General features: G+C 33.0%; 1 protein-coding gene across 1 annotated transcript; it reads right to left on the reverse strand.

Annotated features, from left to right (window-relative positions):
* Window positions 1-11052, reverse strand: LOC123221860 (protein TIC 22-like, chloroplastic). The gene is made up of 7 exons (XM_044644805.1): window positions 10461-11052; window positions 10059-10133; window positions 9190-9246; window positions 651-710; window positions 476-556; window positions 362-397; window positions 1-274 (listed from the first exon to the last, which is right to left on the reverse strand). Exons 1-7 carry the CDS (start codon window positions 10962-10964, stop codon window positions 194-196), a joined length of 894 nt encoding a protein of 297 aa, XP_044500740.1. The 5' UTR covers window positions 10965-11052; the 3' UTR covers window positions 1-193.
* Window positions 11053-18309: the final 7257 nt, after the last annotated feature.

Below are 18309 nucleotides of genomic sequence, written 5' to 3' on the forward strand. Positions count from 1 at the left end.
TTTGTAAGTATAATATTACTTTTTCACATATATTTCCAGTAGAATACACAAGATAATCGTCAATAAAAATCTAACAAAACAAAAAAGAGGTAATGGTACAAGTTTTTCACTAGTAATTAACTTCAAAGACAAAAATTGCATGACAAATTGACAATTTCGTCTAAAATGTCATCAGCCACATCTCTCAAGTTGGCTATGGCTCGGTGGGGACCGTCGAAACATCAAAACCAGGCGGGACGAAAATAATATCATTCCATGTTGAATTATTACTATCCTGCAAAAAGTATTTTATTTTTGGTTAAGCTTCAAATGAAAATTGTCAGGAAACCATATGAAAAGAGGATTAACACATGCTACATACCTTCATCCCTTTAATTATTTCCTCAAAAACAGCAACCTACAGAATTTAGTACATCAATAAACTGACAAAGTAAAGATTCACCATTCACCCACATAAGGTCAACAAAAGCCATACCTGAATATCACCCTTTCTGAAAGCAGGATTTAACTTATTCTGCTGTTGGGATGCTCTTTGAAGTGACTTCTCTAAATCTTCCTGGAAATATTCCAAGATCAGAAGAATTGTGACTGTGCTAGCTAGTGTAAACAGAACAATGATGTATGTCAAAAACGCAATCTTCTTCACTAACCTTTCTAAAGAAAACTGGACGATAGCTTTTGTTTTGGCTTCTCAGTACCAGACTCCTTGACTGAAATTCAAATGTTCATAGTTTTCAGAAATATAATATTGAAATCACCAGGGCCAAGATAAATGGCCAATCACAAAAAGTTTGAATTTCAACCCATATGTAAGATCTTAACTCAGATTATGCAGTAAAATTTGAACTACATCCGATACATCTGCCACATTGGCAACAAAATTCAAGTTTGATAAAAATAAAATCAAGAATACCAAGTCTGTCTCCAATTCTAAAATTCTTCCGTTTGAAGGGGTCTTGTTGTGTTAGTTTGCTTATCAATTGCAGAGGACACACATATACATAAAGAGATTAACGAATGACAAAATGGGTAACAAATAAACATTATAGACACAAATACGATGACAAAATGCATCATTATTTAATGAAACTAATAATAATTTATTGGCCCATATTGATGTATTAAGAGTTTACTAACTATACTGTGGACTAATAGGAGCCAAGATTTGGACATCCTAGGGATCACACACAGCCTTGTTAGAATCAAGAATAGATAAATATTAGCAATGACATGCTATTATGTGTTTGGTCCATGAGGTTAACAAACACAATATGTATCATAGATGATATTAAGTGTCAGTGTCCAAAAAGTTTGCATATACTCATCTCAAACATGAGGAGATGAGTTTTACATGTGACATTCCAAGGATTAGTGAACCATCCTAATCATGAAAACTTTTCCTATGTGTACATGGAGATCGAATTTTTTCATCCTTGCCATGAGAAAATATCTCATGTGATAGTCCATACAGCTAAATATGTGTATGCTCCGGCATGCCTTACAGAAACCCCATACATTTATCAAAGGCTCCTCTAAACAGCAGAAACAAAAAAGCATAACATATAGGACAATACTCTAATTGAAGGTCTAGTAAAATAATAGCCCAAAATGGGGCCAAGCAAAACAAAAATAAACTAGAGATCTCCTGGCTAATAATAGCATTTCATATTTTAGTGGCCAATTTTTTTTCAGTTAAGGTCAGATCTATCTGTGATTTTAATGATCACAAAAACAATCTTCTTAAATTAAATGATGCATAACTCCACTAAACAACTCAACACAATCTTCCTGCAAATTCGAGAGTGCTGAAAACCTCTCCTCTACCTGGTATTTGAGAGACCAGGTTCTCTCCTACAAGTTTCCACGACACTATAAATTTTCTGCTCCCTTTCTCTATCTCTTTTTCCCCCATTTTATTCTGTCTTTGTAACTGCCAGGCCTTCTCAACTCATGCCATGTTCCTCTCCAATTCCTATGGTCCTATTCTCTTTTTTGTGCATATGTCATTTGTGCTTCCAATTTGTTGCCCTGCACTGGTTTTTTCTTGCAAGAAACGTTTATATGGGTCCTAACATTACTCCACCCAATGAAAGCCACCTTGTCCTCAAGGTGGAAGTAAGAAGGTTGCATTTTCTCCAAGCATTTCTCATCGCAAAGATGATTTTCCCCAGTCTCATACTCAACCTGTCTTGCATAGTTGTCAAAGGCAAAAAAGGCCAAAAAGGCAATAAGGGAATCTATTGCCTAGGCAAAAATGACAAGACAAAGACGGCACTTTTTTATCTAATGCAATTAAAAAATTCCATTAAAAAAATTTCCATTTCAAGTAAATTTAAGATAATTTTTTACTACACCAACAATAATAAAAAATTGATTAGCAACTTTATTAATAGTTTTAGATCAAACCACAAACTGATTATCATGCCTCGACCTCTCTAGCAACTATATAAAGAATTAGTCACATAAACCTATCAAACAACCTTAAATCTCTCAAGTAATTTATCTAACGATATTAAATCTCTCTAATAACCTCTCTGACAACCTTAGAACTTGTTGATAACCTTTTTGACGATCTTAAAACTCGTTGTCGACCTCTTGACGATGTTAAAACTCCTTGGTAGTCTCTTCAACAACCTCAAATCTTATCAGATATCTCATAAATTGCCAATAACCCTCATATCATGCTATAAATTGCCCAAAACCTATTGGAAAGCCTAAAATTATGTCGAAAATGGTCAACAAATTGTCAGTAGCCCTCAAATCTAGTCAAAGATAGCCTAAGTGACTTTAATTCCTAAAGTTTCTCCAAACGCGTCAAAAAAGCACTAAAGGTGGTCGTTTTTAAACCATTAGTCGCCTTGACCATGCTCAAGGCGATGACCACATTGCCTTAAGTAAACTGTTGCCTAGGAACGTCTCAGGTGTGCCTTTGATAACTATGTTGTCTTGACAGATGTAATTAGTTGAAGTCCTAGCGAGAAAAGTTAAGGATATTCTTTTATGAGGTTCAAACAATCACATCAATAAACTTCTCCTAAGTGCTCGTTGCTCATCACCACGAGGTCTCTCAAAGAAAATTGCTATTGCTTCTAAGAGTTTTTTGTTTTTGCATCTGAAATCCAAGCTTTCATTTGCTACTAGCAAGCTGCCAAAACTTCAGCCCTACTCTTATTGCCTACCCTAACTTCTTTCATGTCAGTTTCCATCTTAAATATGAAATTTGGCTCCAAGAGTTCACACCCCATACTAACACCTCTTCGAGATTGGTGGATGAGAAGCCTATGTTTGCATAAAGCCTATCAAGCAACTTCTTTATGAAATCATTCACTGCCATATCAGTTTCAATGCCTGCCTTGTCAATACTACTTACTAAATCAACTCAACTTGGAAGAGGTGCTGGTCTAGTGATTCTTGAATCAAGAGTCAATGTTGTTGGGATAAAATATATTCCTTAGGCATAAGTCTAGATCATTGAACCCCCCATGATTCAAAACAATAAACATCTAAGTAATTTTTAGCCAATATAATTCTCTCAAAATCATCACTTCTATCACCTGAAATGTGTCCGATTTTACCATTGAACCTTTAGAACTTGCCAATTTTTCCCTTCAGTCCCCTAACAACTTAATAATTTTGCTGGAACCCATTCTCTCATCGTCAAAATCGGTTGACTCCCCTTTTTAGCACCATCTCGAGCCTTGCCAAGTGCTCTTGCAATTTAATCGCAGAAAAGAGATCTAATTTTTGGGCAATCCAGGTAGCATCTTCCAAAATCCCTCTCCAATTTTTGTTTGTTTTTGCTTATATTTCCCATGCTTCCCCTTCTTGATTCCAATTTCTCCCACTTTGAATCTATCCCAAAAAAGTTGCCCTAATTCCAATTTGATACATACCTCCAGTAAACAACTCAACACAATCTCCCGACAAATTCAAGAGTGTCCTCCACCTAGTATTCGACAAACTAAGTTCTCTCCTATAAGTTTCCACAACAAATATCAAATTTCTACTCGCTTTCTCTCTCTCCATTTCCTAATTTTTATTTTCTCTTTGCAACTCAGTCCTGCCACATTCTCCTCCAAATTCTTGTGGTCCTGTCTTTTTTGTGCAAATGTCATCTATGCTTCTAGTTTGATGCCCTGCACTGGTTTTTTTCTTCTTGCGAGAAACATATATATGGGTCCTACCATTCATACAATTTTGTTTTGGATTGTGCTTAGATGCAACACTGAACTCAAAGACTATGAAGCATTCAAAGATGTTAGATTTCACATCCAAGACTATTGACTTGTCACATAAAAATAGTTCTGATTGGGGACAAATGAAAATAGTACTTTGGCCCTATTATCAACAATCTTTTAGGACTTTCTAAAAAAACCCTAAATTTCAAGTTTTTAAAACTCTAATTTGAGGTGTCTATCAAAACATTGATCAAATTATAAAAATAAAAAATAAATACTTTGGCCCTAACTTGAGAATTATATGTACAGCTATTAATTGCAATATCAATCTATTGAGCAGGCTGTTATTTACCACATTTTATACTTCTTAAAATTAGTAAAATAGATCTGAAAGCTACACAATAAGTGGTGGTGGGGTAATATCATAACCTATTTTAGAAAAATCAATTGTGGAAAATTATGGGAAAGAATTCTTCATTCCACTGCTCTAATAAATAATCGTACAAGCTTTAAATAGAAATCAGGAAAATTAAAACAGAATATTTCCACAAGTTTCTCTCTAATTTTTGTTTGTTTTTGCTTTATTTCCCTCCCCCTTCGCAAAAATCACACAATCTTAACTCAATCCTCACTCTCAGTCTTTCTCAATCTCACGTTCTCTCAACAATTTCATTCATCAATCTTTTATTCTCAAATTATCTCAATTCTTAATCAATATTTATTTGTGTATAATAATTTAATTTCTGTTTGTATAACAATTTTTGTCAATCATTATTTTTTATTCCACAAAAAATTACAAATGGATCCTGACTCAAATGAATTTAATTCGTTTGAATACTTTGAAGATGATGATATGGTCGACGATGCATTTGGAGCACCAACTTGTGAAAGTGTCACAACCCCAAGGGAAAAAAAAAATTAAAACAAAAGTTGATGAAGTGGGATCACTTCGATTAAATAGAAGAAACAATTGAAGGCAGATTAATCCGATGGGTAATGTGTAAACACTGAGATTGTTGTTTCATATGTGCCAATTCAAGCAACACCAATCATCTTTACCATCATATTACTAATTATTGCAAAAAAAATTCCACACAACATGAGAGGGCAATAGCAAATTGCCTTCAACAAATCACGATCAATTAGCAATTTTAGTGCAGTAGGTGATCTGAGCAGTTCAAGGCATATTAGAGAAATGATGAATTTCATCTATGATCATTCTAAGATAAGAGACTATATGATCAGGTATGTTGTAGCTTATGACTAACTTTTTTCATACACTAAAAATGAAATTTAAGAACGGATGATGCAAAATAGCATTCAAAATATAAGAATGGATGAAGAAGAAGTTTCCATAATTCATTGCTACTTAGCCTTGAGGACAAAGGTGCTTTGAAGTGGCAGAGAATGTTAGGATTTCTTAATTTTAGAAATTTGAATCCTAATTTGATTTATCCTAATTATAGTGGGAGTATTAACTTTATCCTAATTATAACAAGAATATTATATTTTCTTTTATTACTTATTTCCTTTGTTAGAATTTCAAGTTAAGTAAGGAATACAAATCCTAGTTTACTAAGGATTAGAAATTTTATTTATATGTAATGCCTTTTGGCTTTTTTTTTCTCCTTAAGCAATAAGAATATAATTCAAAGTCTTTGACAAATTTGGAAGTCAATCCCTTCGGAGTGATCAAATTGGAGATTGATCCCTTTAAAGTGATCAAATCCCTATCTTTCTTCTTAATTCTTTTTTCAATTTTCTTTGGTTTTATCATTAAGATTCCTTAATTTTAGGGATTTAATTCTAATGTTAGAATTTTTTAACTTTTGGGATTTGAACCCTAATTTGATTTATCCTAAATATAGCAGAAGTATCATATTTTCCTAATTATAACAATAATATTATATTTCCTTTATTTAGCTTTCCTAGTTGATCAAAAGAAATTTTACATATATGTAATACCTTTTGGCTATTTTGAAGAAAACAATAAAATATAATTCAAAACCTTTGGTCAATTTGAAGGTTGATCCCTTCAAAGTGATCAAATTGAAGGTTGATTCACTTGAAAAGATCAAATTGAAGGTTGATTCACTTGAAGAGATCAAATCCTTGACTTTTTACTTATGTTTTTTTCCCAACTTTCTTTGATAAAACCCTAAAATCATTTGATATCAAAGCAGCTCTCCTAGGGTTTCGCTTTTACTATCATTGCCACCACCGCAAAAAAAAAAAAAATTTGCATGCCCTCGACCAAAAAGCAAAAACAAAACCTAAATAACTCTATGAAATCACAAGTGGAAGCTTTTAAGGTGAAACTTCTAAGTATATTACAAGATACTCACAATGATTTCAAGAATAGTTTGCCTAAAGGTTTTAGCAAAAGTCAACAAGATGGAATTTCAAATTCCGCCAACAAACAATTGGAGCAATCTAAACTTGTGTTAAAACTCATTTATGACTCTTGTAGGAAGGATAACCAAAGGAAGAAAATGTTCCTGAAGACACATGGCAGCAAGGTAAAGAAGCAGATGACAAACTCTCAGTTGCATGAACAACCAAAAATAGAGAGAACACATGGCAAACAAGGAGAGAGCTTGGCTATTAAGGAACATAAAAGCAGGGAAGAGGAGGGAGAAAAGCTTTAGTCATTTTACAGAAAAAATTGGGAAAATCAAGGGAGAGTTGCAGGCCTCTCAAAAGCTTGCATGTTTGCTATTTCTTTTCTAGTTTATGTAACAAGAATTTTGTGAGATATTTTAGATTTCTAGAAACAGATCCCAGCTTGTATTGAAATCAAATATTGTTTAATTACATAGCAAATCAATACAAGATTACATTTCTAGAATTAGTCTTTATTTCCTAAACTATTATGTTGCTTTGTATGTTAAGGCTATCTTGAGTTGCTACTGTGATAATTGTCGTTGTTGCTTGAGTTGTTGAGAAGGAAACTTGCAGGTGAAGGCCGTTGAGAGGCAGAAGAAGTTAAGAAAAGTCCTATTGCAAGTAGAGGTTACCCCCACATGAAAGTAGAGTATAGGTGAGAAGAAGACAAAACAAGAGAAAAGAGTAATCAAGGTGTCAAACTCAGTCCGAAATATAACCCAACCTAATTCACCACTTCAAATTACACCATTTGCCCAAACTCAATTTGATCTCAAACTTATAATCCAAGCCCAAGTCTAACTTGTCATATGAACTCAAACCAATACCAACCACATCCATTCCCTTTACAACTAAAACCAGACCCAATCATTAGATCTGACCTCGAACTTAGTTGGGTTAACACAAAGACAACTTGGGAGTCCAACAAGTCATTGAAGGACTAGAATTCATCATTGCTCAACCTTGAAGACAAGGTCATTTTGAAGAAGCGGGGAATATTAGATTTCCTTAATTTTAGAGATTTGAATCCTAGTATTAGGATTTTCTAATTTTAAGGATTTGAATCATAAATATATTAGGAATATAATATTATCCTAATTAAAACAGGAATACTTTATTTCCTTTATTAAGTTTTCCTAGTAGATTAAAGATTAGAAATTCTATATATATATGATGCTCTATAGCTATTTTGGAGAAAACAATAAAATATAATTCAAAGCCTTTAGCCAATTTAAAGGTTGATCCCTTGAAATGATCAAATTGGAGGTCGATCCTCTCAAAGTGATCAAATCTCTATCTTTCTTCTTAATTCTTTTTTCAATTTTCTTTGATAAAGCCTTTGGGTTTTATAAGATGATAGACACTTTATTAACGAAAAGTTGGAAAGTGGACTGATTTGCATACCTTATGTGTCTACTAGACGTCAAATAGTAGATATACTTACCAACAGATTGAGTAGCATAGTATTTCAAGCAATTGTACCTAAGCTAGGAATGGTAAATATATCTTATCATTAGCTTGAGGGGTAATGTGGAAAAATAATAAACCATGTAGTAGACTATAAAGGTAAGTTTAGGTTGGGCTAGATCTATCTAGGTTTGGCTACCACTAAATTAGGTAGACAGTGGTTGGTTTTCTTATTTTTTTTTTCTTCCTATGCATAAAACACTTTGTAAAAATTGAATAGATAATGAAAATTGGGGGAAAAGAATCCTCCTTTCCTAGTACCAACAATGCCATATCAGACCATATATACAATTTTGAAGGCACAGCTTGTGGTAGAGCATTGCTCCCTTTTTAATATCCAAGGCTAATTAATTAAAATGATATTTTAAACCAAGAAAATAGAGACATAATTAATCATGTTAAAAAATCCTAAATTTTCTTGTGTTTACATTTATTTTAAAGCAGAAAGCTTCAGTCACAACTTTTCCAACCAATTTCAGCTTAAAGTGATCCTCATGGTCTGTATAATCAAATATTATTCCTCCAAAATAAAGTTCTAATATTTTCAAGAACTCAAATCAGCCAATAGATTTCAATGCAGTGTTTAATGAACATTACATATTTGAAAACTATTTCACATAAAAGTCATCTAAAGACTTCTCAAGTCTAGTAAATAGTTTCTAACACTAAGCTTCATGACTCTAGATAACCTGGTTTGTGAATGAGTGGATATGTTAAATCATTTCACATTCAAAGATCCCGAATGAACAAAAACTATTGTGGCTCATATGAGCCCTTCTTTCCTAATCTCGAAACTATTTTTTCTGGGTAATCCAAAGAAATACCTAAATACTACAAATTCATGACTTCCTCTGGATCATAAAAATAGTTCTTTAACCTAGTTTAAGCTGGCCTTATAATTGGTTTTATAATCCAATTAACTTAAAAAATATACTAAATAATCCCAAGTCCTAATCAATTCAATGCTTTCCAATATCCATCACAATTTTTCTTTGTTTATCCTTAGTATTTCATAGAATCTAGAAGAAGGGAAAATCAAAGCCTACATTAAATCAATAATGGTGTACATAATTTCTAAAATGGCATGCAACATTCTTTGTTAGACAAAGACATATGTGGTGCAAATGTACAATCAAATTCAGCAGTTCTAAGAAAGAACCTGGAAAACTGGTACCCCAGAGAAGCCATCCCCTAATAATCCAGCTTTTTCCCTCTCCTAAAAAAGGACAAAACAACAAAATAAGTATGGATTTACTATCTCAAGAAAACTTATAATGATGAGATTATTATGTAATATAGTCCTTCAATCCAGTGCACTTTTTCATTAATGCATACAGTTGAATGAAGGAACCCAAGGACCACAAAACAAATATCCAGAAAGAAGTCAGACTTGTGGATAAAATAAAATGATCAGCAGCTGGGTTTACTTTTATTGTTTATAAAGGAATCAAGATTGAACCCACAAATAGATCATTGTAAAAAATTTCACAAAATAGATATATTGAGCAATATTTGTCACTGCAACAAATGATTTCCCTTTGATGCCACGAATAAAAAACAATAAATTAATCAATTAATCGATTTTATTTCCTTATTAACACTACTACAGAAAAGATATGGGGATAAACTACTTCTTAGCAAGTAGCATTTATGTTTAGACAAACACTATAAAATCTAGTATTAGTTTCTTTTGTTCTCTTATTGGATTTTTATCCCAGAAATATTTAAGAGATTGAACAGAATGCTAAACAATACCTTAAGCAGGAACTACCATTGAAGCAGAGAAATGTCTTGGTAAAGATCTACTCCAATTGTTAGCATAAGATTTTAACTTATTATCTGATTTTATATTCCCATTTGAGCACTGAAATTGAAGAGTTTAAGACATTTGTAGTTGCTCACACACTCAATACAAAACTCTTCTACTTTAACTGCTTCAAACAGATAACCGTGGTTGTAAAAACATTCCCATGGAGAGCTTATTAACCATTTTCTGATTATAAAACCGATAAAAACAAACCATCTCACCTTAAGTGCATTCTTGATTTGAGTAGCCTCTGGTATTAACCTAAACGCCACCCCATCAACCTTAAGTTGGCAAACCTGCCAAAAAAGAAATGTTGAAAAAATGCTTTGTAATCCTAATCAAAGAAAGTTAGATTCAGTAATCAGGAAACTAGCCGAACTAATGCAATTACACTTAAGAACCTATTAACACTTGGCGATAGATAATAGAAGCAAACAGAAAAGATGGTCATAAATAAATAATAGAGATGAGGTAAATTTTTCAATGAAAAGAAAATAGTATTCAATTATCATCGATAAGATTCTCAGTAAAACAATCTTCAACTGCGAAACTTTTCTTTAAAAAAAAAAAACATTACATAAACAATATTACCAATAAAAAGAAGAAATGGTGACAAAATAAACCTTGTTCAAAGCAACCGGAACCACTTTAGAGCCTTCTTTTCTCATTAGAGGGTCCATGCTCCTCATCTGTTCAAGAAGAGCCTCAGCGTCCTCTTTCTTGAAACAAATTAGCCCAAGAGACTTCCTATTCGAAGCTCCCGAAACCAACACGAATTCCTCATTACTATTACTCAGTGCATAAACGGGAATACCCGCCAATCTCTCTTCAATGGCTTCAGTGGACATGCTGCCGCCGCCTGATAGGGCCTGCGTCATACTAGCCCAAACTGGGTTTTTATAAAAGGGCAGAGAAAATGAGTTCAGGCGCAAAAAAGGAGCTTCAAGGACGCGTTTTGCAGGGTCCGGAACGGAGGGAGTATTGGGTTTGAACAGGGGATGGTGAGAGAAGTGCCGGAGGAAGGCGGAGAACTGGTTTTGAAAGGTGTTGAAGGCTTGATGAAGGCTCAGTTGTGGAGGCTGTTTGGTTGTCGAGAAAGTCATTGCAGCGTTCGAGTTCGAGTTCATTTTTTTCCCTTAGAAGAACTAGAACAGTCAGCGATTGTGTTTGTGGATGCTTCGGCAAAGCCCGGAACAAGGTTTAGGCGGCTTTTCTAGAAATAAATAAATTAATTGCAAAATCCCGATAACAATTTACCTGGCAAATTTATAATTTTTTTCAACTTTCTTAATAGGCCAAAGGACTATTTCCCACCCCTGTTGTAGGTCATTCTTAAATATATACATGAGATATTTTAAAAATTAAAATATTTATTCACAAGTTAATTTCTGTTAAAGACAATAGTAACTACTAAATCTTAAGACCCTAAAAATTTATATTATTTTCTCTTATTGATTTAGAAAATTAATAATTCTCCAAGATTAAGTTTTAAAAAATGACATTTTTCCCTTAGAGTTTCAAATTTCTCTAGACAACATCGATTAAAGAGAGAGGGCTTCAAATGGAGAGAAGGCATCAGGGGAAAAGCCATTGCTAGAAGGAAGAGAGAGCAACTACTGTTCGTTGGAGAAATTTGAAACCTTAGGGAGAAATGTCACTTTTCAAAACATAATTCTAAAGAGAAATTATTAGTTTTCCAAGTCAAAAAAGAAAATAATATAAATTTTTAGGGTTTTATGGCTTAGTGATAAAATGATGATTTTACCCTTGTCTTTAATAGATACTAAGACATCACCTCTTGAGGATTAGATAATGTTCATTTTCAAGTCACATGAAGATTTAGAAGAGCAACCAACACAAGTATAAAATCTAAAATAACTTATGTGTGTTTTTTATGTTCATGATTATATGTCTAAAATGGGTATCTTGGTTAGGGTTTTCAGGCTTCTATGTTTTTAAAAATGTTAAATTTCGATGTATTGTCAATTATTGACACCCTGAAATCCTTATACACACATGGTTCATCTTTATTTTTTATGAATTTGAACTTATAAATAGTTTCATCAAAATGAATATTCCAATTTCTTGAAGCCTACTAAAACTCATAAATGAAGCATGGTTGTGCTTGATGCAAACTAATTGCATGCCTGGGTGGTGAGAATTAATCATATCGCTGATAGCTCTCACACCTATAATTTGCACAAATCTCGAGTGCACATTAAATATTCAAATCGTATGATTTTAGCAATCGACTAAAATCACGGGCGCATATTCAGGTGGAATAAAATCTACAAATATTCCAATCCTATGATTTTAGCAATCAACTAAAATCATGGGTGCAATTTTGGATGGGATAAAATACTATCCTACATTAATTTGAATATTGAATTATTTAACTAGGATAAGCATACTAACTATAGATTTTCAATGATTATGGAAATTGATACACATGTATGATTAGATCTCATAGCACTTTAGCCTAAAGGATAGAATTTTCTAGGTATGGTGTTACAATTTTGTGGTGGTTAACTACAAAAAAGTGAGTTTGATTAGAATCAGTTGAAAAACAAGTGAAAAACAAAAAAAAAACACAATTCTACTAGCCATGTAATATCTCTCTGTAGACACATATCTCTATCCAGAATATGTACTCGAAGAGACGTGTTAACTTAAAATTTCTTAAACAGGATACACAACAAAAACATGCATAATAATAATGTCTTATAATCTCAAAAGTGTATTTATTAACTCATAAAACAAAGTGAAAAAGTCTAAAAAACCAAATCATGATAATCATCGTGTGTAAAGAAATAAAAATAAAACCAAAATACATAAATATTGTCTAATAGGTAAAATGATTAAAATGTTTTTACCCTCATGTGCTGTCTTGAGTTGACCCACTGGTTACCTCATCGTCACCTTGTTACTCCACAATCATACTTATAAAACCATAAAAGGAACATGTAAGTGAAACACAGTCAGTAAGTAGGTGACCTCTTAGTACCCAATAAACACATAAATCTCATGATGAATCATAATGTCATACGTGTCATTTATTTAATCTCTTTGTGGTATTTCAGACATTTTTCTAACTTTTGGAATGCCCATCTAAATTATTTTGGCACCCAACACCTAATCCCCTAATGCTGATGTCATCTTAGATTATTAGTAAAAAACAATGTACATTGACATCCTAGATACCTAGTGAAAACATGGGTATCCTAGATGTTAATCATTAGGTGTATCCAATACACTTGTCGATTGGGCTTTGAGATATGGATACCATATCATAAGAGGAGTAAAACTTTGGGCCTTTCCCAATATTGCATGAGTATCCTAGATACTAAGGTGCCTAGTGCCAATACTAATTGTCCAAAGATATCAAGGTCATACAAACTAGTCTTGATGCTTCCACATGACACTACATATAACTCAGTAACTCAAAATAAAATAATACATCATTTTTAGCTTTTAACTTGAAGCTACTTTGGTTAGAGTTCATGTTGGTATCCACATAATAGATCACACTAAAATTACTTTTTGTGTCATCTTCTATATAGTCTAACTCAATCATTCGATATTCATCTTACTTTGCCTTCGTTATGACCTTATTATTTGTTATCCTATAATTCATAGAGGTAAAACACTCATTTTTATAGTCATCTACAAGTATAGATTTGTACTAGCATCATTAACTTCCTATAGCTTTACTCATAATTTTTCCCAAATATATGCGGAGGTGTATTACTTAACCTACATGGACTTGTATTTAACACATATGGGCATGTAAATTGGGGTAAGATATATGACTGTGTGTCCCATAACACACAAGTGTATACTTTTTCTCAAATTAACTTATGTGTGTGTTCCTTCTACAAAGGAACTATTTATTCCTAAAAGTACACGACCATGTATTCCTTATACAAAACATGTAGTGTTTTTTTCCATAACTACAAACTATCATTTTTTGTGTTTTTCTAGTCTCTCAAACTGAATTTCTAGGCATCCAAATCAAAAACTCAAATTTGTGAATTCACCCTGAACATATTAAGTATCAACCTTAACACCTCTATACCATGATTTACACCCAAATCAATACATAAACTTGTATGATACAACTTAATCCATTAGTAATCATCATAAACATGGAATATAAGCTAAATCTTCATTTACATATATATATAAAAGCATCACTCATCATTTACTACATTACTCCAATCAAAAAGAATAATTTCAAATCTTTAACATATCACAAGTACCATTAAAACAACACAATATTCATACCCTAATTTCAACAACTTGATCAACATCTTTTGAGTTAGTTTTCATGCATAATGTCAATCATTATCAAAGTGAATCATCAATACATTAATCCTCACACACATCATTATCAAAATCATATCAAAATATCAATTAAAAAATCTATAAAATTGATTAACTTATATATATATATATATATATATATATATATATATATATATATATATATATATATATATAAAAGCACCATTCATCATTTATTACATGCTCCAATAAAACTGAATAATTGCGCTTCTTCAACGTATCACAAGTACCATTAAAACAACATAATACTCATACCATAATTTCAACAACTTGATCAACATTTTTTCAATTACTTTTCTTACATAATGTCAATCATAATAAAAGTAAATCATCAACACATTAATCCTTACACATACCATTATCAAAATCATCTTAAAATATCAATTAAACAATTTGTAAAATTGATTAACTTCATTGAATTCAAAATCAAAGTGAGAAACCACCATCTTACCTCTCTTCCGATGATTAAACGAAGTCTTCATGCTGCAAGGCAATTCCTAATGCTTTTCTAGTTTCCAAGGCTCTAAAATCCCTTCAATTCTTTGTATTTTGCCTTATAAGTATTCTAAAAAGTGTTAACCAATGTGTTTTGTTAACTAAAAAACATGATACACAGTTGTGTACCCTTCATACATGAGTATGTATGTCGTTACCTATTAATGACAATTTATAAAATCATTGTGAAACTACTTCTTATCCAAAATTCAAATGTATTGACCATATATGGGTGTGTATGTCATCTATACTTAGCCAATTTTCACTCATCACATAGGAAAAGAACATTTTGTCCTTGCCATCACATACACGGGTGTGTGGCCTTCTTATATGATTGTGCAACCATAAAATCACATTCACAATATTAATCAAGTAGAGTTAATCTCAAATAAAAGCCAAAAGATGAAAATAACTTTGGATATACTTGCAGGTATTACATTTCTCCCCTTAAAAGAATTTCTTCCTCAAAATTCACTCGAATAACTATAGAAACCTCCACCTCATATCTTGTTTCACCTCTTAAGTCACCTCTTTGACTTGATGGTTCCTCTATAGAACCTTACCAAGTGGAATTTGCTTGTTTTTTGACATGCTTAACTAGTCTATCTAATATATGAATTGGGTGCTCTTTATAGACTAGATTATCTTTAAGCTTCTTATTATTAACTTTTAACATATGAGTTGGGTCATTGATGCACTTGTGCAACAATGACACATGAAACATATTATGAACAAACTTACCTACATGCATAATAAGGGGCAACTTTGACAAAACCTTATCACCCATATTAAACTCCAAGTTTCATTTTCTCTTATCTACATGACTTTTTTAGTGATTCTAGGTCTATTTCATCCTCTCCCTAATTAATCTCACATCTTTAATCATCTTGGGAACATTATGAAGTCTCACAATCTTCTTAACATAAACTTTACTAAACTGATTAGTTTTAGTGTTGTCTTTAACCGAAATAAAATGTGTCGACTTGGTTAATTTATCCACAATTACCCATTAGGCATTAAATCCACTTTTGACCATTAGTAATCCAACCACAAAATTCATCGAAATGTGCTCCTATTTTCACTCAAGATTATTCGAAGGCTATAACAAGCCTAATGGTCTTTGATGCTCTACTTTAACTTACTAGCATACTAAACACCTAACAACAAAATTTGCCACATTTTTTTCTCATACCAAACCACCAAAATAACTTCCTTAAGTCTTGATATTTTTTTACACTCTTGGGATGGGCAATGTAAAAAGAACTGTGAACCTCTATAAGAAGTTTACTCCTCAAGTCATCAATACCAAGAACATAAATCTAGCCTCAAAACTTCAACACATAGTAATACTGAATTCTGACTCAGTACCTTTAGTGACCCTATGTCATTCATTTACCAACTAAGCCAAATGGATCTCATTTAACAAGGTCAACTGATGTATTTTTGACCACTTCTCCAACTCTAGCTTCCAAGTCTCTATCAAATCTCAATTTGGCTCAAGCCACCATTGAGAATGAAGAATAAACTCCATGTAAGTCCAAAGAACCTTTGCCATCTCCAATTTGGCCCAACTTTACTTTTGGGTGCACTCTCATTACTTGCATCCAAAGCCTTAATGAGATGGAAGTTTAAAAGAGTCCAAGAAGCCAACTACAAGCCTACTTTGAAGGCCAAGTAGATGAGGCAACCATCCATCACTTAAATTGGAGCCCAAGATGCCATGAAACCCATTTAGTTGAATTGCAACTAAAAAGGAAACAAATAACTTTAGTTGGTGGACATAGTTCCACCTTTTAAGGAAAAGTTGTTCCCTCTTGTTTGTTTCTTCATTAATATGGTATGACCTTAGTTTAAATGAATGGCTAAGCTTAAATTAAGGGCAACGCTTACATGTCTAATTAATGCCCATTTTTTGCCGCCATTTCCCTTGTATATAAGATTGGTTTTTTTACTTGTAAAGGTTAGACTTCTTTGATAGTGAAATTCTCAAGTAAAGCTTTGTAGCTTTTCTTTATTTGCTTGTTCCTTTATCGAATTCATCTTGGAGAAAGAATTGGTAGTGGAAGATCCCAAGGTTGGTGGAAATTTCCTTTATGCCTTGGTTAACTTTCTTATTACCCTTGAAATCCAAAGTGTGAATGTGTGTTGTATGCCTCGATACTGTTCATAGTGTATGATTTTGCCATTTTCAGATTTTGCTAGCAAACTTTGAAACAAGTTTTGAATGTCTTATTGATTGAGTTGTGATTGCTATAATATACCATTAGAAAGCTCTTTGAATGCCCTTTCCAATGATCTATAATTTGTATGTTTTGGAGGTCATTTGATTAGTTAAATTGAAAGACAAAGTGCTGTTGTGCCATATGAACAATAATTTCCAGATTTGAGTTTGTGTGTTGTTGCATTACCTTGATGGATATACACCATTTGGTATCAAAGCTTAGGTTGTTTGTGTGATTTGTTGACTGATTTTTACCTCCCAGAGTTACTGTTCACCGTCAAAATTTACTGTTCATGGAACCTTAATTTACCTAAAACACAAACCTTCGTTAACCTAAACACTTACCAATACTCTCTCCCCCCCCCCCCCCTCAAACCCTTAAACAGTTATAACCATTAGCCTTTACCTACTAGCCATTACCAAAAATGTCTCATAAAAGAACTTCATCCTCATCCTCTTTATCTCCTCATCCTTGGGAATTTTTCCACATGGCACTAAAAGAAGAGGTCAAGGGAGAACTTAGAGACATTAAGGACCAAATGAATCAAATGATTCAAATGATAAGAGACTTGACCCTCACTCAAAGTCGGGCACCCTTATCACAACTCCAAACTTCAACACAAAGCCAAATACCCCATTCTCCACCTTACCCAACCCAACTATATCAACCAAGAAGATATATTAGACCTTCCTCTCCTCCTTCTAGACATCATAGGGAGGAATTGATGCTTCATGATTATTCAAGTGAGGAAGAGCAAGAGAGGCCACCTAGGAGAGAAAGGATGATGATAGGGGTTTAAGGATTGAAATTTTAGAATTCGAAGGGAGCATGAGTCTAGATAATTTTATTGATTAGTTACATGCTATAGAGAAAGTTTTTGAATATAAGGGCTATTCGGCTGAGAAGAAATGTAAACTTGCCATCTTGAAATTCAAGGATTATGCATCCTTGTAGTGGGAAAATCTCAAGAAGCAAAGGGAAAGGGATGAAAAAGAAAGAGTGAGATCTTGGGAGAAACTAAAGAAGTTTATGAAGAGAAGATTCCTCATGGACAACCATAAACAAGATATTTACCTCAAGCTACACACCCTTAAGCAAGGAAGTGAAGTAGTAGAACATTACATAAGGGAGTTTGAGAAGCTATTAATGAGAAGTGAGCTGCCAGAAATGAAAAAGCAAACCATTGCAAGATTCATTGATGACTTAAACTAAGACATTGCTCATATGGTAGAGTTGCAACCATATTGCACTTTTGAAGATGTTTGTAAGTTGGCTATTAAGGTGGAGAAGCAAAAGAAAGCCATGAAGTCTACAATTGCCAAACCATTTACCAAGGGGACTTCATTCTCCAAAAGTCCTCCTTTTAACAAGGAAACCACCTTTCAAAAGGGTTCCCCATCCAACTATAAGG

The sequence above is a fragment of the Mangifera indica genome, chromosome 7 (genome assembly GCF_011075055.1).
Source record: "Mangifera indica cultivar Alphonso chromosome 7, CATAS_Mindica_2.1, whole genome shotgun sequence".
Classification (NCBI taxonomy): Eukaryota; Viridiplantae; Streptophyta; class Magnoliopsida; order Sapindales; family Anacardiaceae; genus Mangifera; species Mangifera indica.

Excerpts from the sequence above, each read along its gene's own strand:
- LOC123221860 (XM_044644805.1), bottom strand. The coding sequence starts at position 10,964 with ATGAACTCGAACTCGAACGCTGCAATGACTTTCTCGACAACCAAACAG. Across the intron at positions 9,247-10,058 it reads AAATCAAGAATGCACTTAAG|GAGAGGGAAAAAGCTGGATT; the intron begins GTGAGATGGTTT and ends GTCCTTTTTTAG. Across the intron at positions 711-9,189 it reads CTGGGGTACCAGTTTTCCAG|TCAAGGAGTCTGGTACTGAG; the intron begins GTTCTTTCTTAG and ends TTTGAATTTCAG.